Here is a 25,025-nt window from a genome sequence, read left to right as displayed (position 1 = left end):
TTGCGACGCGACTGACGAGTGGCGAAGTACTTCTGCTACCTGCTGGTTCTATGCTTTGTTCCGAAAAAAATATGTGTGTACAAGACCATACTGCAGGTTTTTTCCCCATTTTTGTTATATATACACACTTTGCGCTTGCTTATTGTCGTTTTGGATTGCGTGGAATTAACTCTAGTGTTTCCTGAATAATGGTTGATTATTGTTTTGTTTGATTTTGATACACTACCGGAAAACGGCAGTTTGCCGTGTGCCTAGCAGTTTGCCGTGTGCACAATCTCGGCCACACAACAAACATGTCATTTGCCGTGTGCCCTCAGAACTAGCACACGGCAAAGCTTAGGCACACGGCAAACATGTACTTTGCCGTGTGCCCTCAGAACTAGCACACGACAAAGGTTTGGCACATGGAGCCGTGTGCCCTCAGAACTAGCACACGGCAAAGGTTTGGCACACGGCAAACATCACCCTTTGCCGTGTGCCAGTGAACAAAGCACACGGCAAAGACCTGTCATACGACAAAGGACATGTTTTGCCGTGTGCCTAGGTACAAAGCACACGGCAAAATTAATGCAAAAAAAAATAGAATCTACAATCCCAACTTTTTCTACTGTACATATACAGTCTATTGTACTCAATGTCAAACTTTGGTATATTTCTTGGTATTTTTGCTATATTTAGTCATTTAATTTCATTAATCAAATTTTTGGGGGTTATAAACTGGAAGTGTTTTGAATAATGGAGTATAATGGATAGAAAAATGATCTTCATGTTATGAAGTTCAATGTGATAAGGTAACCCTGAAACAAAACTAGATTTTGATGATCTTGGTCAGGAACCATGATCAGCAATGTTTCACCGAAACATTTTAAAATTCTATTAATAGCAAACAAATTCTGAAAATCTTAAAATTTGTCATGGTATCATGATTTCATGTATGGAGACTGTGGTAAAAAATTGGGAAGGTTTCGCAAAAGTTTTCACGTACGCTTGTTATAAATCGAAACATCTCCAGAGATAATCCATAGAGTTGAGAAGGATTCGTTTACATTTAGACTCAACAATACGAACGAATTGGCGGTTGCCTTTAAAACTTTTTGTGATTGCAAAAAACAATTTAGGTTCTTTAATGCCAAATTTTGGTTAATTTTTGGATAAGTGGTACATTTATAAATTTTTTGGGCAATTAAATATTAGTTTGAAACACATGAAATAATCACAAAAACAAAATAAAACATGAATTATGCAATCACTTTAGCAATGTAATAACAAAATGTGATAAAGTTTAAAACATGAAATAGAAAACCAAACTGATTGAAAACAAAAATTGAAAAGAAAACATTTAAAAAATGGAGTCAAAAATAGAAAAAAAATGTTTGCCGTGTGCACAGGACAAGGCATACGGCAAACATGTCCTTTGCCGTGTGCTGGCCCAAAGGCACACGGCAAACCAGCGTGCCCCGTCGCGGACTTGGCCATGCACCCCGCCTGAGGCCGTCCCGGGCCGCAACCCTCTCCGGCCGTTGCACGCCGCCCACACCCGCCCGCCGCCGTGCCGGGCCGCTCCGCCGCCTGGGCCCTTTGCCGTGGGCCGGATCGGGCAAACACCCAACTTAGCCATTTCGGCCACCCGGTCCGACATGCGCTGCTGCTCCCCACCAGCTGCTGCTCACCCCGCCCACTGCGCCCTCCCCGCCGCCACTCTTCTCACCCGCCGCCGGTACCGCCCGCCGCGCCGTCCTACCACCCCGCTAACCCGCCGCCGGCGCCGCTCTGTCCCCCTTCCACCTGCCACGCTCCCCGCTCCACCCCGCTGGGGCCCCTCCATCCCACCTCCGCGCCGGTCCCGGCCGACCCCGGTCGCCATGTCCGCCACGCCTCGGCCTAGCCCGCGCACCAGGGCACCTCCACCCTGCCTCCTCTCCACTCCTGGCCGGCCCGGCCCCGGTCGACGCGTCCGCCACGGCAGCGGCCTCGGCAGGCCGACGGCGCCGGCCATGCCTGCCCCGGTCAACGTGTCCGCCACACCGGCGTCTCGGCGCGCCATGCCCACGCCGCCGGGCTCACAATCCTGATGGCGCCGGCCACGCGCGCCTTGTCTCGCGTGCCGGGGATCCTCCACCGGCCTCCACTGCGCGAGCCACGCCTCCACGCCTCCGCGCTCGCCACCCTCGCCACTGACGCCCACGCTCGCCGCTGCCGCCCGCGCTCGCCACGCCTCCACGCCAGCGCGCTCAGCACGCTCGCCATGTAGCCACGCTCGCCACTACCGCCCGGGTTTGCCACGCCGCCGCCCTCGCCACGCTCGCCATCGAGCCCTAGGTGAACTTGCTAAGTGGAACTTGCTCAACTAATTTTTGTCATGATAAAATGCATTAAATCAATATAATTGACACATGTTGTTTTTTTGCAGGAGAGGTATTGCACCATTCTCGAGTCGTTCATTTAGCCGCATGACATCGTCGACACAATCCGTCTACACTGACATGCGTGTCCCCACCTCACCCACTGTCGAGCCCTAGGTGAGCATGTGAAAAAGGCCTTCGCTCCTTCTAATGTTCGTAGTAGATTACATGACCTAGTTGCCCGTGATGATATAATTTTTTACCTAGATTTGTTATAGGTAATATATGATGATCTTGAGCTTGTGGCTGTATTCATTGTGTCGTGTACTTATGCTTCTCATGGTTGTCATCAAACCATGTGACACATCCATGCCCAAAGCAACTCTCATTTGTGTTGATATGATGGTTGGGCTGGTTGTGTCACATGGTTCCATGTCTATCATGAACCCCTTTTTGTTGAGATGATTTCTTATGCTGCAAGTTCAAGATCAAATGAAACAAAACATATCTGAGGCAAAACACTAGTTCAATGCTTTTTGTTGAGATAATCAAAAGTAACACGTCGCTGACTATAATTTGACAAATATTATTTTTTTTGTAGGAATCGAGCACCGCCACCTAGTTCCCGTCGCCGGTCTCTGCCACCGGGCCACTTCTGCCACCCACCTCAGTTTGCAGGATGTATAGCAAGGTGAGGCATAGAATACTCCTCTTTCCGTATCATGTTCGTATATCATGTAACCTAGTTAGGCGTCTCCCGTTCGAAATAGATACAGATGGAAATATGCAGAACTTTGCATATCTATGACCGTATCTATTTTGATTGTCCACATTTTTTGGACAGCCCGAGAATACATAGATGGGGTTAGTTTCCATGGTCTACGCCCATCTGAGACAGAGTTTCCGCACCATTTCTCCGTTGTTCTCCGGATACACAATCTCCCTTTTAGGACGTGTATTTAGAGAACAACGGGGAGATGCTGCCAAAATTCTATCCCAGGTCGGAGTAGAGCATTGAAATTGACTCCAGCTACGCATCTTTGGGTGCGATTAGAACCTATCTTAACCAAGTAGAAAGTTTAGATATCGTGTAGAATATAATATTATCTTTTATATTATATTACTCGTTGATATGATAGAGTATGGATGACTGTGCGTGGATGTACTCCGGTTGGAAACAAGGGGGCGACTTGACCTTGGAATGGATTCAGAAGACTGAGGCTTTCTTGGATCGAGCATTTTCAAAGGTTAAATGAGCCTCATGCACTTGGTGTTCCTGCACCAAATATGGAAACACGCGTCGACAGACACGGGAAGACATGACACAACATCTTTGCAATTTTGGATTTTCGAGAGACTATACCCGGTGGACCTACCATGGTGAAGCCAATCATATGAGAGACGAGATTGTTAGGCAATGCATTGAAGATCATAATGCTGATGCTGGGGTAGGAGATATGTTAGATGACTTTCATGAAGCACATTTCGAGGAAGAACGTTGGGAGGAGGAGCCAGAGGCAACCGCAAAGGCGTACTGTGCCATGTTGGCTGCAGCACAGGAACCCCTTCATGGGCATACCAAGTGATGGAGGTACATCCGGGTACCTCCCAGCTGAGTAGTTCTCTCCCGACTGGGTACCTACTCAGCCAGGACCACTCTGCACGACTACCCGGCGGACAAGCACTCGGCTGGACGTCGGAAGGTTCCTTTGAGGATCAGGATCAAGACGCGGATGTGTATTCCGGATATCTAGGGATCTCAACCGACCTGATTCCATGTAACAACCCGAGCAGATATCTTCCCTTACTTGTAACCCATGGCACATGGCCTATAAATGCGTCGTGAGGGGACCCATAGAACGCATCTTTCATCCCATGTACACCTTTCATCGTCAAGCTCAATACACACAACACAGGACGTAGGGTATTACGCTCCCGAGCGTCCCGAACCTATCTAAACCTTAGCGTCAACTCGCAACCATCTAGTTCTTGGCTCTAGAATCCCCTCTTCACCTACAAATCTACCGCCAAGCATACCCCTGGTGGACTTGCCGGATAAGCAATCCGACAGTTGGCGTGCCAGGTAGGGGAGATTTCTCAGGAGTCCTTACATCGAGCTTGATGGCAGCAAGATCCGGCATCTTCTTCTCCGCCAACGTCAGCATCCAGATGGAGGTTGTCGCTGGATTCGCCTTCACCTCTGGTAGTTTCCTGAAAACTACAGTTCCTCGGAACCCACCCACCAGCCCCTCGATCACCGAGAGCGGCAACTCCACCAGCGTCAGATCTGATCTGACGGCTCAAAGCTCCATCGCTCGTTGAGTTTCCGAACTTGACATCAACGAACCTCCGATCGTTCGCCCCAGGGCAACGCGTCGGCCGATCATCTGCAACAACGATCTAATCTCCGGAATAGATCGTGTCACCAAATCCCTTGCCGAGTGCATTCAACTCGGCGAGACTGTGCTGGGTCATCCAGGCGGCTCAGCTGTCCTCCCATATGGGCTCCACAACAACTCCGCAGCCTATTCGGATCAGATCCGAGTACGTATGGGCAACCTGCGCATCACCGAGTTGGATCAGTCCGACTCGGATCAGATCCAATCTGATCCGCCCTCATCTACTGAGGTTGGGTATCAGGCGGCCGTCTTCACCCTCCCACCCAACCGTAGCAACCCCGACGGCCGGCGCCAGATCTCGGTAGTCTCGATGGACTTCGAATCCTTCATCGGCGAGGACGACCAACAGCGGGCGAAGCGTCTTCACCGCAACGGCCTCCGCGCCGACTGTCGGGCCAACGAGCAAGTCATCCTTCAGGCCTAGGAAGATCTTGAAAACGCCGAGCGTCGCAACCCCAAGGTTGCACGGAGGCATCCGTCACCGCCAAGGCCCAGGAACCTCGAGAACGAGTTCGTCCTGGATTATGACGGTCATTAAGTCTTCGCCACGCCATCTGCCAACATGGCCGCCGTCCTCTAGGTATTCGAGGGACTACCCCAAACTCCCAAGATTGCAAAAGCTTGCGCTCATCTGCATGTTGCAGCAACCCAGGCCCATGGCCTGAGAAGGGAGTATTCCAACCACCGGGGGCAATCAAGCTCCAACCGCTCGGTGCGTCCTCATCGCCGCGATGAAGAGGTCGACCAGCCCAACCTTCGCGACTGTCTTGCCTGCAGAGATCTTCAACCCCGCATCGACAACCGTCATCGCCAATGGGACAACGCCGAGCGGGAACGACGTCGCCGCTACGACGACGAGCATGGTGCACCCGACCACATCTGCAACAATCGCAATCGTCGACCCTGCGATGACGACTACGACCTGGTGGACGACTTGGACGGCTTCTCCGCCTTCTCCGACAGGTTGCGAGCCATCCAGTGGCCCGCGACCTTCAAGCCGGTCAGCATTGAAAAGTTCGATGGTGAGTCCGATCCCAAGACATGGCTGCGCACCTACTCCATCGCCGTCCAAGCAGCGAACGGCAACATCGACATCATGGCGGCATACTTCCCGGTGATGATGAGCCAGCAAGCACAGAACTGGCTCAAGTCTCTTCCTGCCGGCTCGATCAATAGCTGGCAGGACCTCGGCACCGCCTTCTTCCAATACTACCAAGCAGCCTGCCCGGGCCCCAAAATCAGATGGGATCTGGGCAGCGTTACGCAACGACCCTCCGAGTCCCTGCATGACTACATCAAAAGGTACTTTGCTAACCGTAATACAATTACGGAAGTTGATGACAGGGATGTGATCTACCACTTCCCCCAAGGCCTCCATAGCATCGAACTATGGAGAAAGATGTTTGAGTCCAACCCCAACACCGTCTCCGACATGATGGCCGTCGTCAACAAGCACGTCAACATGGACCCCGCTCGCGAAAGCGGGGATCATCCACCACGTCACGGCAAGAACCGAGACCGCGCCGAGTCATCCAAGGCCCGCGATCAAAAGCTTGGCCCCGACAACACCGTCGCTATCGCCGATCGGCCTCAGCAACGTACCTCGCTCGACCAGGAGGAGCTCAACAGGTTCCTCGACTCCAAGTGCCCCTGGCACAAAGATGCCAACCACAAGCGCAAGAATGTCGCGCCGTATCCAACAGTGTTGCTCCAGAGGAGCCCAAGCGGCCCAGGCTCGATGACCGCGAAAGGCCGGGTAGCTCCAGAAGATCCCGTGGCCGTGGCCGTAGGAACCGCTCGCCCAGGCGATACGAGGAGGACCAGCAGGGCAACCGGTCACCCGGCACCTTCCAGGAGAAGCAACGGGTGCTCAATATCATCTTCGGAGGCTCCAGTGCCCCGTCCTACAAGCACAGCAGCAAGCTGCACAATCGCGACGTCAACGCGGTGTTCAGGCACCCGGTTGAACCTCTTTGCTAGTCGGAAATCCCCATTACCTTCGACCGATGCGGCCACTGGGTTCACCTGCCCAGGCCAAGTGCTTACCTGCTCATGGTCAACCCAGTGAAACGCCAGATCCGTCTGGCCAGGGTACACATCGATGGGTCAGTGCCCTCAATATCATCTTCGCCAAGTCTCTGGAGGACATGGGCTTCGACATGACCAAGCTGGTTCCTTCAGACCAGGCCTTCTACGGTATCATCCCGGGTGCGAGCTCAACTCCGGTTGGCAAGGTCACCCTCCCCGTCACCTTCGGCACTCGGGACAACTACCGCACGGAGTCCATCATCTTCGAGGTGGCCCCGTTCGAGACTTCCTACCACAATATACTGGGGAGACCAACTCTTGCCAAGTTCATGGCGATCCCCAACAACACATATCTTCCTTTGAAGATGCCGGCTCCAAACGGAGTCCTTTCCATCCGCGGCGACATCTAGACGTCTCACTCCTATGAGACAGAGAACATCAACACCGCCGAGGCCCTAGAGAGAAGCAACAACCAGGCCATGGTCGCTCAGGCGGCAAAGGCCCTCACAATGGACCAGCACCAGAAGCCATCCAACAACTCGGTACCAGAGTCCCAGCTGCACCCTGACAGCAAGACAAAGGCTATCGTCCTCAGCGACAACCACCCCGATAAGACAGCCTTGATCGGGGCCGACCTCGACTCTGCATAGGAACTCGCGCTCACCTCTTTCCCCTGCGCCAACTGGGACATCTTCGCATGGAAGCCCTCTGACATGCCAGGCGTACCAAGGGAGGAGGCTGAGCACTCCTTGGATCTCAACGAGAAGGCGTGACCCATCAAGCAACGGCTACGCCGCTTTGCTCAAGATCGAAAGGAGGATATTAGGGTAGAGGTAACCCGGCTCTTAGCCGCTGGTTTTATCCGAGAAGTTACACATCCAGAGTGGCTGGCAAATCTAGTCGTTGTAAAAAAGAAAAATGGCGAATGGAGAATGTGTGTTGATTACACGGATCTCAACAAGCACTGCCCTAAAGACCCTTTTCCTCTCCCGCACATCGACCAGGTTGTTGACTCGACAGTCGGGTGCGCGCTCCTCTCTTTTCTTGATTGCTACTCCAGCTACCATTAGATTGCCATGAAGAAGTCGGATCAAGAGAAGACATCATTCATCACGCCCTTTGGGGCATATTGCTACAACACCATGACGTTCGGCCTCAAGAACGCAGGTGCCACCTATCAGAAGGCCATCCAGAAATGCCTCCAGGGGCAGATCGGGCGCAACGCCGAGACTTACGTGGATGACGTCATCATCAAGACTAGGTCCAGTGATCATTTCATTGCCGACCTACAAGAAACATTTGAAAATCTCAGGAGATTCAAATGGAAGCTCAACCCCACCAAATGCGTCTTCGGTGTCCCGGCAGGCAAACTACTCGGCTTCATCGTAAGCAGCCGGGGAATCGAAGCCAACCCAACAAAGATCAATGCTATTAGATTCATGAAGCCACCCAGGTGCAAGAAGGATCTGATGAAGCTTACAGGGTGCATGGCCGCCTTGAGCTGATTCATCAGCCGACTCGGCAACAGGGCCTGCCCTTCTTTAAACTTCTCAGGAAGTCGGACAAATTCGAGTGGAATGAGGAAGCCGCTGTAGCTTCCAGCAGCTAAAAGATTTCCTCACAACTCCACTAGTCTTAACAGCTCCAGAAGACGGAGAAATGCTATTTCTCTACATTGTGGCAACTACGCACGTGGTCAGCACTGCCCTGGTCATCGAACGAGACGAGCTGGGCCATGTCTACAAAGTACAACGACCCATCTACTTCATCAGTGAAGTACTCGGCGAGTCCAAGCTACGCTATCCTAAGGTGCAGAAACTCCTCTACGCGATCCTCATCATGTCCAGGAAGCTGCGTCACTACTTCCAGGCGCACAATGTCAAGGTGGTTTCCTCTTTCCCCCCCGGCGACATACTTCACAATAGGGACGCCAATGGCCGAGTCGTCAAGTGGTCGGTGGAGCTAGGAGCCCTCTCCATCGAATTCCTCCCCGGCTCCACCATCAAGTCACAAGCCCTAGTGGAATTCATCGCCGAGTGGACCGAGATTCAGGATCCATCACCTGACGACCGACTCGAGCACTGGGTCATGTACTTCGACAGCACCCTCAACCTCCATGGCGCTGGGGCAGGCATCCTCTTCATCTCCCTGAGAGGTGAGCAACTAAAATATGTCCTGCAGCTACTCTTCAAGGCCACCAATAACATGGCCGAGTACGAGGCCCTCATCCACGGACTCAGGATCGTGGCCTCACTCGGCATCAAGAGGCTACTCGCGTATGGCGACTCCAAAGTTGTCATCCAGCAAGTCAACAAGGATTGGGATTGCACCCAGGAGAAGATGGACGCCTACTGCAAGGAGATCCGCAAGCTCGAGGCCCACTTCTATGGCCTGGAATTTCATCACATCCTCCGAGACTACAACGTGGCAGCCGATGTACTCTCCAAGCTGGGATCCAAGCGGGCACTCGTCCCGGCCGGCATCTTCGTGCAGCCTCTCAACTCCCCCACTGTCAAGATCGAGGAGGAACCTCCTACCAAACCTGACCTAGTGCTAGCCCTAGGCCAGGAAGTACTGATCGCCAATCCTGATTGGCGAGCCCCGATACTTGATTTCATCATCAACAATAAGTCCTACCTGAAGGACAAGGAGCACGAGCGACTCGCCCGCCGAGCCGCAAGCAACGTCGTCATCGGAACCAAGTTGTTCAGGCACTCGGCCTCTTCAGGAACCCTTTCCAAGTGCATCTCCCATTCAGATGGAGTCCGACTCCGCAGCGAGATCCACTCGGGAATTTGCAGAAACCACGTAGGAGCTTCCACCCTGGTGGACAAAGCTTTCAGGTCAGGCTTCTATTGGCCGACGGCCCTGGCCGACGCCCAAGCCATCGTCAGACGATGCCCTGGATGCCAGTTCTTCTCAAAGCAACATCACATCCCGGCTCAGGCTCTGCAGACGATCCCTCCATCCTAGCCATTCGCCTGTTGGGGACTCGACTCGGTGGGACCCCTAAAAACAGCGCAAGGTGGCTAAACCCAAATATTCGTCGCCATTGACAAGTTCACCAAGTGGATCGAGGTGAAGCCGGTCTCTTCCACGTCAGTAGCCAAGGCAGCCGAGTTCATCTAGGAGATAACACAAAGGTTCGGAGTGCCTAATCGGATCATCACAGACCTAGGCACCTCCTTCATCGGATCAGAATTTCAAGACTTCTGCCAGGAAAGCTGCATCGATGTGTACTACGCCTCCGTGGCTCACCCCAGGTGCAACAGCCAGGTGGAACGCGCTAATGGCTTTATCCTCCAGGGGCTCAAAGCCAGAATTTTCGACCCGATCGAAAAATATGGCTCCAAGTGGATCCTGGAACTACCCAGAGTAGTATGGGGGCTGCGCACGCAGAGAAGCCGGGCCACCGGCTACTCCCCCTTCTTCATGGTTTACGGTTCTGAGGCTATCCTCCCAACGGATATTGCCTTTGGTGCTCCACACACCCAGAAACAACTCGGCGAATAGACATCGACTCGGCCGAGGAGCATCGTCTGACTGCATCCCTCCAGCACGCCCGGTGCGAGCAGCAGCTACGCCGTTATCATGACAAAAACATTGTGACAGCCCAGGTAATTAAAATGCTAAGCAGAAGAAACTAAACAAAGCATCATGCATCAGTAACCAAGAAAAACTAAATTAAATACATTTATGGTTGCAATGCACGTGTATGTATGAATGTCTCTATGTATGTGTGTTTATGTGTATTTGAACTCAGGTGAGAAAACTTAAATAATTTTTAAAATGATGTAAGTTTGCATCTGAAATTGAATTGACATATCACAAACATCATGGTAAACCAAAGTCTAGTTGATGTCAAGGGGAGAAAATAAAATTTTACACATGAAATGACGAGTGCTTCAAATCAAAGTTTTTAAATGTTTAAAATATCTTTCAAATTGAAACAAATAGGTTTTAAAAAGGAATTTTAAATCATTGCTCAAATAAATTGTTTCCTAAACCAAAGTTATAGAGTTTTAAATGGCGAACAACTTTTGTGTTCAAGGTTTTCCGAGTTGCTACACAAAAATTGAAGAAAAAGTTAATTTCCGAAGCGTATACGACATTTTCGAATACATTCAAGTTTCAAATTTTATCTTTCAAATCATTGTTCAAATGAAAAAGTGCCTAAAACAAAAGTTGTATACCTCGAAATTTTGAACAACTTTGGTATTCAAAAGTTTTTCATTTGAGGCCAAGAAAGTGGAGAAAAATTGAGTTTACAAAAGGAAATTTTGAACTTTGCTTTATTTACCGTTTTGCCCCCAACTCCATCTCTCTTCTCCCTCCTCTGTTTTCCTGCGCCCCGTCCACGGTGCCGTCGTACGCCGGCGTCGGCACCACCTAGCCGCCCCACACATCTCGCCCTCAACCAAATTCACCCCGGTTCCTCCTCGACGTTTCTCGACCTCGCCACGCGGCGCCGTCTCCCAGCGCGCACGACGAGGTCGGCCGCGCGAAGCGCCACGGCGACGACGTGTCGAGCCGGCCTACCTGCGCCTCATCCCTCTGCCCGGCTCTCCTCCCTCCCATTTGCTTCGCAAGCAAGCCTCCTACCTCCCCCTCTACTCCCCTCCCTGCTCCGAGCGCCAGGCCGAGCTTCCCACGGCGTCCGGAGCCGCCGCCGCCCACCATGGCCGCCGCCACCCCTAGGTCGCCGCGGAACCCCCTCCTCCGTCCTTCCTCGCACCCAACGGACCCCGCAGCAAGCTCCCCTGCCCTCCACCGGTGCTCCCCGACCCGCTCATCGTCGCCCACGACCGCCGGACGGTCGCCGCCGCCGCTCACCGCCGCCGCCGGAGCCCCTGCTCCGCGGAGGTGCCGCCTCCAGCCATCCCGAGCCCCACCCGAGCAACCCCTAGGTTCCTCTCGCTCTCCTCTTGCCTCTCCCCCACCGGGCCCTCGCCGCCGGCAGCCACAGGCGCCGGATTCCGGCCGCCCGCCACCTCCCCTGCTCCAAAGTCTGGCCAGGGGCATATCTGCGAGGAAATTACTTCTTCCAGGGGTCTCTGTGCAAAAAGAGATCTTTTTCTTTTTGTTTCCCAAAGCAGTGAACTTTTAAAATCGATATAAATTTTTAGAAACATCGGAAAAATGTAAACTCAATTTATCTGAGTTCCTTGTTACTAGATCTACAACTTTCATTACATGCACATATTTATTATCTGTCTATATTTTAATCTAGGAAAAAGATTAGATTACATAGACTATAATTATTCTAGGAGTTCTACTCAGCATCTATAGGTGATTTTTGTCTGATAGCTACTCCATGCCATGCTTAGCTTTGTATAAAAATTTGAGCACCAGTTAACACATGTAACTAGATGAAACCCTAGTCTTGGCTAGATCTAGTAGAATAATTTACTTTTTATTTCTGGATGTTCTGATATAGACATGTGAATGAAACTTTTTCTGTATACTTACAATACTAGATGAACACCACTGTCCAAGTTCCGTTATTTTTAGATTTGTGTAGCTAGCTCTGTGAATTAATCCTTAAAAATGATGCTATATTGTTAGTCTATATTTTTAGTTGTTGCATCTAGAAAAATCAGAAAATTTTACTGTGGCTTAGTCTTCAGAAGATAATCTAGCATACAAACTTTGAGAGCCAAAAACACTTTTTAACTCTCTGTACTAATCAGTCTTGTTATATGTGAGTTTAAATTGTCAATTTTATTACTCCTATTTTCTGTCTAGAAAAATTCTGATAAATTTAAAGTATGTTTAGAATCATATATAGACTCCTCTGTAAAATTTTGAGACACAGAAACTAAGTATAACCCTCTGTAGAAATAAGTTGGCATTATTGCTAGTAAAGTTTGTCTTATTTTTTCATGCTCTGTGTACTGCCCCATAAAATTTGAAAAATTTACAGTGGACTCCTCATAAGTGTGGCACGACTCAGTAAAAATTCTTGGCACCATTACTTGCATGGTTTGATCTGTATAAATAGTTTCATATCCTAGCAGTGGCTGTGTATATGGTTTTTCATGATTTTTCTGCTGCATGAAAATTTCCTCAAATTTTTACAGCAAGATCTATACTTTATGAAGTACACTAAGTAAGAATTTCAACCTCAGGAATGATGTGTAACTATAGTTTTGGACAAAGCATGTTATCGTTAGTTTTGTTAAAGGAAACAACTTTTGTATGTTTTGGTATATGATGAAAACCCCACTTTGACTTTATGAACTAACTAATGTTGTTTTTTACTCTATAAACGGCTGCCCAATGAAAGAGAAATGACAGTGTTTTATTTTCTCATTTGAGCCTTGTTGGATTACACCTTTATTGTGAAATAATTCATAAATTATTACCAACACAACAACTCACCCATGTGCATCTCATATAGATACTACTACTCTCGCTGATGGAACATACGAGCTGGTGCCCGAGTCCGAGAGTGAGCAGCGTGAAGCTCAAGTGAATCTAACTGAAGCTACTGAAGACCCGAACTCGAATCCGGAAGAGTCCAAGACTAGCTACGCCCAGGAAGGCAAGCCCCGGAGCATGTCCTTCTATTTTAAATTTATGCAACCTATTATTGTTCCTATCTACTTGTGCATTTAAGTTTACAGGAGTTGATTAGAACCTTAGTTGCATGATCCTAGGTACCGATGCTTGAACACTAGTATGTGTAGGCCGCTAGATAGCTATGCTAATGATTCGGTAGAAGTCGAGTGATTTCCTGTCACTCGCGAGAAATTATAGGAGTTGGTTGTTTACTACTTGCTACAACTATAAGGTCTATGTTCGGGGTCGTGATACTTGGGATGCCCCGTCTGTTTGGTGAAAAGTGATAAGGCCGCAGTGTGTGGTAGTGGTGGTTAAGCATTTGAATGTACTAGACACATGCCGAGAATATGGTAATCGGTAAGCTTAAGTACCTGATTGGCCCGGCGAGTGGACTTCTCCCTCACCATCTTTGAACGTTTTTCTCATGCGCGCACATGTGGGTGCAGAGCGGAGCTCTGTAGTCGAGGATGGTGACCCTGATCCACAACCCAGAAAGAAATGGGAAATGTTGCACGTGTGACTCTGGGAGTAACCACGTGACGTGTGTTTAGGTCTGCCTGGCCAGGTTAACAAATTCGATTCGAATCGTCCATTTCTCACCGGTTATTGAGACTGGTTAACCCTTTTGCCACATAGAGTAAGAAGTGGAACATGATGATGATGATGAATATGGTTGATTGATGAAAGATAAATATTTTTCACCCTGTATGTTATTAGATAGATGCTCACCTAGAAAGGTTAATTGAACTAGAATCTTGAGGCTAAAATTAAAAGTAAGGACCTACACTCTATTGCTTTTCGGCAAAATAAACCCCTCAAGCCAAAGGCCTTGCATGTCTAGGTAAGCCTTGCTGAGTATTAGTGTACTCAGCCTTGCTTGTGGCTATAATTTGTTTCAGGTGAAACCTTTGAGGATATGATTGCCAGTCTGACCTGGCCTTGCACTCTCCCACCTGGTTGGTCCATGGTGTGGGATACGTCCCCGGCCAACGATGACAAGAACGAGTGATGTCATGAATCGGGCTTCATTGTGGCACCCCTATCATCATTAGTTCTCGTGTTTAGTTTCTGCTAAAATAAAGGACTCTGGTGAACTTCTTTTATGTTGGCAATACAAAGCACTTTGTTAAGTGTGGAACTTGGTTTGTAATCCTAAAATTATGTTAAACTCTCTGTGTTGTAATCTATGGTGTAGTGTTGTAATCTCTGGACTCGCCTTCGCATGAGTTATGCTGCTTTGTTCGATCCAGGTTTAAGTGGTTTCATCGAGATTTTACCCGACGGGCTGCCGATGTGCTCCGTCTGATGTGCGAGTTAAACCTAATTGTATTTGCAATGATGGTTAGAGCACTTAAGCTGGTTTATGTCGGGCGGTTCTGCCACAAATGTCCAGCAGCGCGACTTCAACGTTGGCGACCTGGTACTCTGACGGGTCCAGACCCCCAGAGGCAAGCTAACTCCCCCATGGGAAGGGCGTTCATCGTGAGCAGCGTAGTCGTCCCAGGAACCTATAGACTGCAGCGTGAGGACGGAACGGACGTGGGCAATCCATGGAACATCGAACACCTTCGTCGCATCTATCAGTAGAAGAAAAAAAAAGGAGATATGTACCCTACTCATCAGTTATTAATAAAGTTCAAAGTCTTCAATTATTCGTGTTTGTTTCTCCCCGACCCGTCCAGTATGCTCGGGTGCTGTGTGTCGGTCAACCCGACTAGTCTCTTACACTCGGGGGTTGGGCTCGGCCAGTCTGAATTGTCCAAGTCTACCCAGCGCAGGCACCCCCCAACATAACCAGTCATTGCGAGCACAACCCTGTTAGTCATGGAACCACCTTGCGTCACCTTCTACCGCCCGCTCGCTTGATGATCAGCTCTCAACCCTGCAAGTAAAGGCACATCGCATGGTCGTCTATTCCTAACTATTCGGCCAACTCAGCAGCAACTCGGATTACGGAATCCAACACAAACACATGCAAATTTATTTACATACAAAATAAATATTGTTTCTTTTGGCCACCCGCTGACCATTTTTCTTCAGCTCCTACAATTACAGGTTCAGGTCGGCCGCCACGCGCTCCGCGATTGGCTGGGCGTCAGTGAGGTAGTCGGCCCAGGCGAGGTCCGAGGTCTCCAGCGCCATCCCGTCACCGACCGTGCGTCCAACTCCTCCGCCGCGGCTGTGCCCTCCGGCTCAAAGGCGGCAAGGACGGCGCTCACCTTGCTGGTAAGCTGCCCCAGGGCCGCGACCGCCGCCGCAAGCTGAGCCTCCGCACCTATCAGCGCGGTCTCATCTCAACTCCCTGCGAGTTCATTCTGAAAAGAAACAGAGTGGTTCCAGAACCATACCTTCGCGCGCCTAGTGCTCCAAGCGGAGCTTGCCCTCCGTGGCATCCTCCCTGGCCTCCGCGGCCTCCCGCGCCTTCTGCAGCTCGGTGTTGGCCTTCTCACAGGCCATCAGGTCGCGCTTCAGGGTGCGGACCTCCTTCTCCAGCCCTGAGAGGGTATCGATTAGCTTGAACACAAACGAGTCAGCACAAAGCGTGGTACACCTCTTACCCCGCTTCTCGTCCGCGAGGGCCTTCTCTATCTCTGCCCGCAGCTTCTCCAGCAGGCGGTTTTGCGCCTCCAACTCAGCCAGCCGGGACTCAAGCTGCTCGAGTCGGCCGTCCGTGGCCGATTCCCCCCGCATCTTCTCGGCGACCCGCTGGCTCAGGCCGGCCAGTGACTAACAAGAATAGGGCAATCAGCTCAAAATTCAGTATGACACAAACAACTACACAGGCAAGGGATGTCAGCCTACCTCGACCGATTCCACTGCACGACACGCGCCGGCCTGGAGCTCCTCCGCCAACCTGGCCGACTCATCACCCTCGGCCTCCTGCTCTGCCGCCACCAGGACCCTGGGCAGAACAGGGCCCTGATGAGCGGGGAACAACTCCCGACTCGGGGTCTCCAGTAGCAGAGGCGACGGCAGTGCAGGTGGCACCTCTGCCACCCCCATCGGTGCGGCCTTTCGGGCCACGGATCGCTCGGTGTCCTCCGCCTCTGCCTTGCCCGGTGTCGCCTCCCGGCGAGCGTGAGACCGCAGCGGACTCTCCACTGATGGATTGGAGCTAGCCGCCTCGACCCAGCGGGTCTCATCAGCGGACCCCTCTGCCTTCCTCTTCTTGTGAAGCCAAAAATCGCGCATCATCAAGACACAAATCGCGATCCAAAATGACAAGGGATTGCACATGCAAACTTCACTTACCCTGCGCTTCGGCGAGCGGTGAAAGAAAGGCTCAGTGGCGCAACGGGTGGCTGCGGTCGGGGCACGAGTGGAGCAGATCTGATCCCTCCAATGCGTGCCAGCCCGGTCGCTGCTTCCGCTTCACCACGCCCGGCGTCAACGCCGGTGCCTTCTCCTGACAATTCGGGGGCGTTCTCCGCCCCCAGCTCTTCACTCCCCGACCTTAAGGCGGCGGTGGAGCCTCCCATGGGCAGGGCACTCCTCAAGCCAGCCTTGGAGGCCGGGATCATCCTGACGGCACGCCTCCTCCGGCTCGGCGCGGCCGGAGGGGCGCTGACACCTACAACTTCAACATCCGACCCGTCCCCAATGGACGCATCGGATGACACCTCCAGATCTGCTGCCTCCAGCTTCTTCAGATCGGCCAGGGCGGCGGCGTCCTTCCCCGTATCCCCCTCTGGCAGGGGAGCGAGAGACCAGAACTCCAGAACTTTCTCCTGCATTCACAAAGGCATTCCGAGTTGGTTACAACCCAACGGGTGCCCTGCATACGAAGAAGAAGGGTAGAAACGACTCCAAGGCTAAAATAGAACAACTCGGAACAAAAAGCAGAACAACACAGAAGAGACAAGAAGACTTACGGCTCTGGTCGGCCACTTCAAGCAGTGCGTCTTCGGGCACCCGCGGTCGCGGATCGGCCCTTGCATCATGTGGGCAACCCGGTTCGCGTCTTCTTCCCGTGGAACCTTTCGGTTCTGCCCCCGGGTCGGGTCCTGAAGACCCCAATACTCAATGCCGGGGTGCACCCTGTCCCGAATTGGCTGCACCAGCCGCTTACTGAAGGATAGGGCCACCACAGCGCCTGTCAGCCCTTGGGCTGACAGGCCGGCGATCTCTTTGAGAAGGAGGTCCACCTGGACCATCTCCTCCTCGGTCGGCTGTTCTCCCTAGCACGTGCGAGGCTTCGGCGCACGGCCAGTGCGGGTGGGCAGACAAGGGGCCGTGTTCGACACCACAAACCACTCCTTGTGCCACCACTTGTTGCTGTCGCGCAATTCCAGGGCCGGGTACGATCGGCCTTGGTGCAGCAAGAAGGCGGCGCCGCCCACCACGTCGTGGCGAGCGGCAGTCGGATACCCCCACAGATGGTACAGAGCCCGCCATAGATTGAAGTGCGGGGCAATTCCCAGGAATGCCTCGCACAAATGGATAAAGATCGCGATCTGCGCGATGGAGTTCGGCTTGAGATGTGTTACCTCAAGGCCATAGAAGAAAAGGAGCCCGCTGAAGAAGGCCCCCACGGGCAACGCGAAGCCCTTCTCGTAGAAGGACCGGAAGACGACCGTCTCCGTCCGGTCCTCCGTCGGGAACTCCTCCCCGAAGCAGAATTTCCACCCCGAGATCTCCTTCTCGGGGAGGAGCCCGCGCTCCACCAGATCTTGGATGTCCTCCTCCCGGAGGTTCCTCGGCGCCAACAGCTCTGAGGGTGGCAGCACGTCGGTGGAGCCTCCAGACGCGGAGGAGGAAGATTTCGGCGACTCGACGGCCATTCCGAGTGGCGATGGGTGGACCGGATCCGTGGGGGGAGCGGGGAGGATGACTGGCGGCGAGAAGGCGAAGAGGCAATAGCAAGAAGGCAATAGCGAGAAAGCCAGGCCACAGGTAGCCCTCTGTGGGCCGGGACCTTCCCTTTTTAAAGAGGATCAGTTGCGCCTGCAACGGCAACCCCAAAGATTGCACGAGATTTGAATCGACTTTCTAGAAATAGCTTGAGTCGTACTCGGCAAGGAGCGGGCCCCCAACGGTAACTTTCTGCCCATTGCAGTAAAAGACCAAATGGTAAAAATACAAACCACCTGGGCACCGCTACCACTCGGGCAGCGACCCTGCTCAGGGGCTGAGCACTGCTACCACTCGGCGCGTCTCTGCGACTCCGCCAGCGACCCTGCTCGGGGGCTGGGCGCCGCTATCACTCGGCATGTCTCCATGACTCCGTTAGCGACCTTGCTCGGGGGCTAGGCGCCGCTAACACTCAGCGTGACTCCGCGACTCCACCAGCGACCCTGCTCGGGGTCTGGGTGCCGCTACCACTTGGCATGTCTCCGCGACTCCGCCAGCAACCCTGCTCGGGGGCTGGGTGCTGCTACCACTCGGCGTGTCTCCGCGACTCCGCCAGTGACCCTGTTCGGGGGCTGGGCGCCATGACTTCAGAGTTGAGTGGGTCCAGTTGGACAAATGATTAGAAAAAACAAGGCAGTATGATATGTTGTGTGCTCATGTAACCCGGAAATTTGGGCAAACAAGGCTTCTGTATTGACCCTCGAAAAGCTTCTTCGAAACCTTCCGAGGCTCGGGGGCTGTACCCAATGGGTGCGCCCAGGGCCGCATCCCGTTGAAGACTGAAGGGAGTCAGACATCATTATGAGTCTCGAAGAACTTCGCATAACTCAAACATCAAGATTCAGGCTCAAGCTCTTCAGCACTCGGAGGTACATCCGGGTACCTCCCAGCCGAGTAGTTATCTCCCGACTGGGTACCTACTCAGCCAGGAACACTCTTCACGACTACCCGACGGACAGGCACTCGGCTGGATGTCGGAAGGTTCCTCCGAGGATCAGGATCAAGGCATGGATGTGTATTCTGGATATCTAGGGATCTCAACCGACCTGATTCCATGTAACAACCCGAGTAGATATCTTCCCTTACTTGTAACCCACGGCACATGGCCTATAAAGGCGTCGTGAGGGGACCCATAGAATGCATCTTTCATCCCATCTACACCTTTCATCGTCAAGCTCAATACACACAACACATGACGTAGGGTATTATGCTCCCAAGCGGCCCGAACCTGTCTAAACCCTAGCGTCAACTCGCAACCATCTAGTTCTTGGCTCCGGAATCCCCTCTTCTCCTACAAATCTACTGCCGGGCATGCCCCTGGTGGACTTGCCGGATAAGCAATCCGACACCAAGGTTTCACAACTGGATGCCATTGCGCGCCTGATGGTCGTGAAGTCCCAGTTCACCCTAAGTCGAGATGCTTTTGAAGTTATGTTGACAGTTATTGGCACTCTACTTCCGGAAGGTTACATTCTTCCAAAGAGTATGTATGAGGCACAGAAACTCCTTCGTCCATTGAAGATGCTGTATGAGCAGATACATGCATGTCCCAAGGGATGCATCTTGTTTATGAAAGAACATGCAGAAGCAAAGTACTGTCCAAAGTGTGAATCCTCTAGGTTCGTAGAGGTAGACTCTAGTGATGGTCAGAAGATGGATCTCATGGTCCCCGTGAAAGTCCTACGATACCTGCCGCCCATACCGAGGATCCAACGACTATTCATGATCGAGGAGTCCGCGAAATAGATGACATGGCACAAAATGAGAACTTGATACAATACTGAAAAGCTTGTACATCCATCCGGTGCTAAATCATGGACCCACTTTGACGGGATTCATCAAGTCAAAGCAGATGAAGCTTGTAATGTGCATGTTTCCCTAGCAATAGATGGCTTCAATCCATATGGAATGTCGGCTGCACCATACACTTGTTGGCCTGTGTTTATTATTCCCCTCAATCTCCCTCGCGGTGTGATTTTCCAACGACAGAACATATTCTTGTCGCTGATAATTTCTGGACATTTGGGAAATAATATGAGTGTGTACATGGAGCCCCTGATAGATGATTTGCTCCGTGCTTGGGAGGAAGGGGTTTGGACATACGATCGAGCTACAAAGACAAAACTTAGAATGTATGTTTGGTACATTTATTCCCTGCATGACTTGCCAGTGTATGGGATATTCTGCGGCTGGTGTGTTCACGGGAAGTTCCCTTTCCCAGTATGCAAGGCAGATCTGATGTTCATATGGTTGCGGAAGGGTGGGAAATATTCTTCGTTCGACAAACATCGACAATTCCTCCCTCTTGACCATCCATTCAGACACGATAAGAAGAATTTCACGAAAGGTGTCAAAATTCTGGATCCTCCCCCCTCATATTATGACAGGTGCTGGTGTTCGTGCTCAGTTAGATAGTCTTGTTGCCAATGCAGAAGGTGGTTTTGAGGGATATGGTGAGCAACATGCCTGGGTGCAGAAGTCGGACTTGTGGAGGCTTCCCTACATGAATGATCTCCTCCTTCCACATAACATTGATATGATGCACTCTGAAAAGAATGTCGCCAAGGCACTGTTCGGAACTATCATGGACATTGCAGATAAGAAAAAGGACAACGTTAAGGCCAGAGTGGATCAAGCAATATTATGCGATAGACCGAAGCTAGACATGAGGCCTCCTGGATCAGGCAAGGCATGGAAAAAGCCTAGGGCCGATTTGTCTTGACGAGGCCCCAGAGGAGGGAAGTACTAGAATGGTTTCAAACCTTAATGTTCCCTGATGGGTATGTAGTGAATCTGAGGAAGGGAGTCAACTTGTCTACTATGCGAATCAACGGGATCAAGAGTCATGACTACCACATATGGATAGAGAGGCTTCTTCTGGTGATGGTTCGAGGATACCTCCCTGATAAAGTCTGGCAAGTGCTGGCAGAGTTGAGCTTTTTCTTCCACCAGCTTTGTGCTAAGGAGTTATCTTTGACTGTTATTGAAGAAATAGAAAGAATGGCGCCTGTGTTGCTCTGTAAGTTAGAGAAGATATTTCCACCCGGCTTCTTCAACCCGATGCAGCATATGATTTTGCACCTACCGTATGAGGCATGAATGGGGGGGCCGGTGCAAGGTCGTTAGTGCTATTCAATTGAGAGATGTCAAAAGGTTCTTTGAACTAAATGTAAAAATAAATACAAAATTGAAGCTTCCATCGCAGAGGCATACATTTTAGAGGAGGTGTCAAACTTCACATCAAAATATTATACTAACAATCTTCCTAGAGTGCATAATCCACCCTCACGTTACAATGCTGGGGAAGCTGAATCGAACCTCAGCCTTTTCCAAGGGCAACTCAGAACTGCAAGTGTTGTGACCATCAAGACCTTGAATTTTGAAGAGTGGCGCAGTATCATGCTATATGTGTTGACCAACCTATTCGAAGTGCAGCCGTACATATAGTAAGTTCTTTGCATTCATTTAGTTCTCGAGTACTCCCTTTTCGGCATCCAACCCTATCTTTTCTCTTTCGAACAGGGAATTTCATGTGGAATTCTAGTGTCGATCAAGGACACCTACCCTCTAGGAAGCTGAGACCCTTCTTAGACAGGGTGCGAGAAATGGAAGGCCTGATTTATTTCTTGGTTCAAACAATAGGTAATGTCTATGTCATGGCTCCTTCATAGTATGAAATTACAAGTTGCTTGTACGTGTAAATAATTTGGCCTGCTTGAACTTGCAGGCCCAAACTGATGCCTCTGCGAGTGCCGAGTTGTGGCAGGTTGCCAATGGTTGTGCCTATAGGGTGAAGTCATTTGGAGCTTATGACGTGAATGGATATTGCTTTCACACAACAAGGCACGAGCAGAGTCGGCCGAACAGAAGGACCACAAATTTTGGAATTTTTACGCTAGGAGACGATGGGCTCGAGTATTATGGAAGAATCGAAGAAATATACGAACTCATGTTTCATGGTTCGAAACTTCTGAAACATGTCATATTCAACTGCCATTAGTTTGATCCTCATGCTGTGAGACGGACCCCGAATCTTGGGCTAGTTGAAATTCAATAAGCATCCGTGTACCCAGGAGACGATGTCTATATTGTGGCTCAACAAGCCACGAAAGTTTATTATCTCTCATACCCGTGCCAAACTGACAATCATCTCAAGGGTTGGGATGTTGTGTACAAGGTATCGCCACACGGTAAATTACCTGTCCCGAACAATGAAGATTACAACATAGACCCAAACACATATGCCAGTGAGTTCTTTCAAGAAGATGGGCCAGAAGGGAGTTTTCAGATAGACTTAACCAAAGCGATCGGAATGGAACTGGACAATGAAAGGATTGTTAACAACGATGCAGGGGATGAAGTCAAAATGTCAAGGCCTTAGAATTACTTGAGCGATTACGTTTAAGCAATGATAGTGATGATGACAGCGTTCCTCCTATGGAGCTTGACGGTGATTATATTGATACACGTGATAGCGATGATGAGACATATGATCCGGCTAATCCAGATCATGATGACTATTTCTAATACATGTAAGAACTGTACTAATTAATTTTTTGTACTATTTTTGTTAATTTTAGTAATTGTACTAACTTTATATACTAATTGTACTACTTTTTAATAACATCTACTGATTCATTTACTCATTTTAATTTCAGGAGATTGATCGAAGATGGTGGGGCATGGCGAAGGTCTCATGAGCTCACTCACAGACCTAATGGGCGGCAGATCTACCGAGATAGGTGAGTCCTCCCAAAGGACTCGACGGACAGACAGGAGAAGATGGAGGGGTGGAGCGGATTTGTCAACGCGCGATGTAGCCGAGGGCTCCGGCACGGCTAGAGGGAGGAGGGCTGGGAGGAGGGCTAGGAGAGGGGCTACTCCTCAGGAGAAGGAGGAGGAGGAGGAGGAGGAGGAGCAGGAGTAGGAGCAGGAGGCGGGGGATGAGGAGCAGGAGCAGGAGGAGGAGGAGGAGGAGGAGGAGGAGGAGGGGGCGGCCGTACCTGCCGTCTGGTAGCGAGGCCCCTCGAGGCTCCCGGATCGTCCGATACCTGTAGAGCAACGACCGATCCTCCGCTCTGACGGGAAAAGGTAAGTAAGTTTAGAAGATTTCAATATGTTTCCTTTTGGTATATTCAAAATCACAATTGACACTAATATTAACTTGCGCAAGAACTTTGTGATAGTCGCTCCAGGTGTTGCTCACAACCGCATGGCCAATGGCATCTTGGGACTGCTCTGCAAACGACACTACCCAGGCTGCATGGACATTGCTGGGGTACGTCAGCCGGCGTCTTCGTGGGAGCACTACATCGCCGCCATGGATACACCAGATACGGAAGGCAGGGCATACGAGAACAAGGCACATCGGGTGTTGAACGAACTATGGGTAAGTCTTCATGGCACTACATTTATGAATACATCATATTCATTGCACATTTTTGAAATAATGACTTTGTTCATGTTTATGTGCAGGATTTCTAAATATGCGAGGAGGGAATGATGTCTAAAGCGATGCAGGTGGCTAGCAAGCATGTTACAAGTTGGTGGCGGATATGCTTTACGAGGCACGCATCTAGGCCGTCATAGACTACAAGGCTCACATCGAAAAAGTGAAGATCTACAAAGGACCTGCGAGAGACATTAGACTCACCCAGGAACAATACTTGTGGGTAAATACTGAATCTTTCTTAAATCAACTATGCTCCATTTGTTCTTCTTACATGTGAAAACTTGATGATGTGCAGGTGCCTCCGTGGTGGATTGCCTCGGATCATCCATGCTGGGAAATGATAGTGGACCGGTGGTGCTGGCAAGAATGGCTGGAGATGCACGAGACTGCCCGGCAACGGCGTTTGATGATGACAGGTGTATCGCACCATCAGGGCAACCGTAACCTCAAGGCGTATGCGGCTAGATATGTATGTGAATTCATTTCTTTATTCTAACGCTCAATTCTGCATAATTTCTAATCATCTTCGTTTTTTCGCAGTCGGCGGCTCATGGTGGTGTGCCTTGCTCCCAAGTCCAGGCATATTATTTGGCCCACAAAGGGAAGGCGACGTCCGATGTCACCTTCAACCCACAGGATCCGCCCAAAGTGTACAGCAACGCAAGCGTCCATAGCCGCCTCAGTGGCTACACCTTGATGGCACAAGAAGTTCATGGGCCGGAGTTTGATCCGATCACAGGGCCCATTAATGGAGAAGTCGTCATGAGGGCGGGAGGAGGCAAGAAGCATGGACGGTACTGGTTTGGAGTACCAGCTCTCTCAGTTCAAGCTAGGAGTACCAGCTCAAACCCGGCCATACGCCCACGGCCAGACACTGGACAGACTCAGATTGAGGCTATCAAGGTTATTTCTGTTTCATCCGTCTTTCCTTGATTTTTACATACATTTGCTTTGAATTCTCATCCTGGGTTCAAATCATGTAGGCCCAGATGAAAGCAGACTTTCGAGCATAGTAGGAGGCACAGGAGGAGAGGTGGCGGGCCGAGCGGGACGAGATGCAGCAAAAATTGGATCAGGCTCTAACATATATGCAAAGCCTGGGCTCGGCGATGGGTCTTTCGCCTCCACAATTCCCTCCAGCCCCACTTCCTCCTCATGCAGATACTCCAACTACCGTGTCTTGATAATATTCGAGTTTCATTCATCTTAATGACTTAGCATTAATCTAGAATGACTTAGAACTAATGACTTATGATACATCTACAATGATTTAAAACTTAGGCTAATGCTTGTAGTTTCATTTCTCACAATACACAAGCTCGCAACTTAGGATAAAGCTACAATGACTAAGTTTGAATGCTGTAACTTAATTCTTATGTAACACATGCA

The 25,025-nt window shown here is 50.6% G+C and overlaps 1 protein-coding gene across 1 annotated transcript; it reads left to right on the top strand.

Moving 5' to 3' along the window:
• Window positions 1-6,747: 6,747 nt before the first annotated feature.
• Window positions 6,748-7,179, top strand: LOC120684707. Its single transcript, XM_039966602.1, has one exon. The coding sequence runs from the start codon at window positions 6,748-6,750 to the stop codon at window positions 7,177-7,179; it is 432 nt and encodes a 143-aa protein (XP_039822536.1).
• The last annotated feature ends 17,846 nt before the right edge of the window (window positions 7,180-25,025 follow it).

Source organism: Panicum virgatum, chromosome 8N, assembly GCF_016808335.1.
Source record: "Panicum virgatum strain AP13 chromosome 8N, P.virgatum_v5, whole genome shotgun sequence".
Classification (NCBI taxonomy): Eukaryota; Viridiplantae; Streptophyta; class Magnoliopsida; order Poales; family Poaceae; genus Panicum; species Panicum virgatum.
The sequence above is the reverse complement of the archived record's forward strand: the minus strand, read 5'-3'. Positions and strand labels throughout refer to the sequence as shown.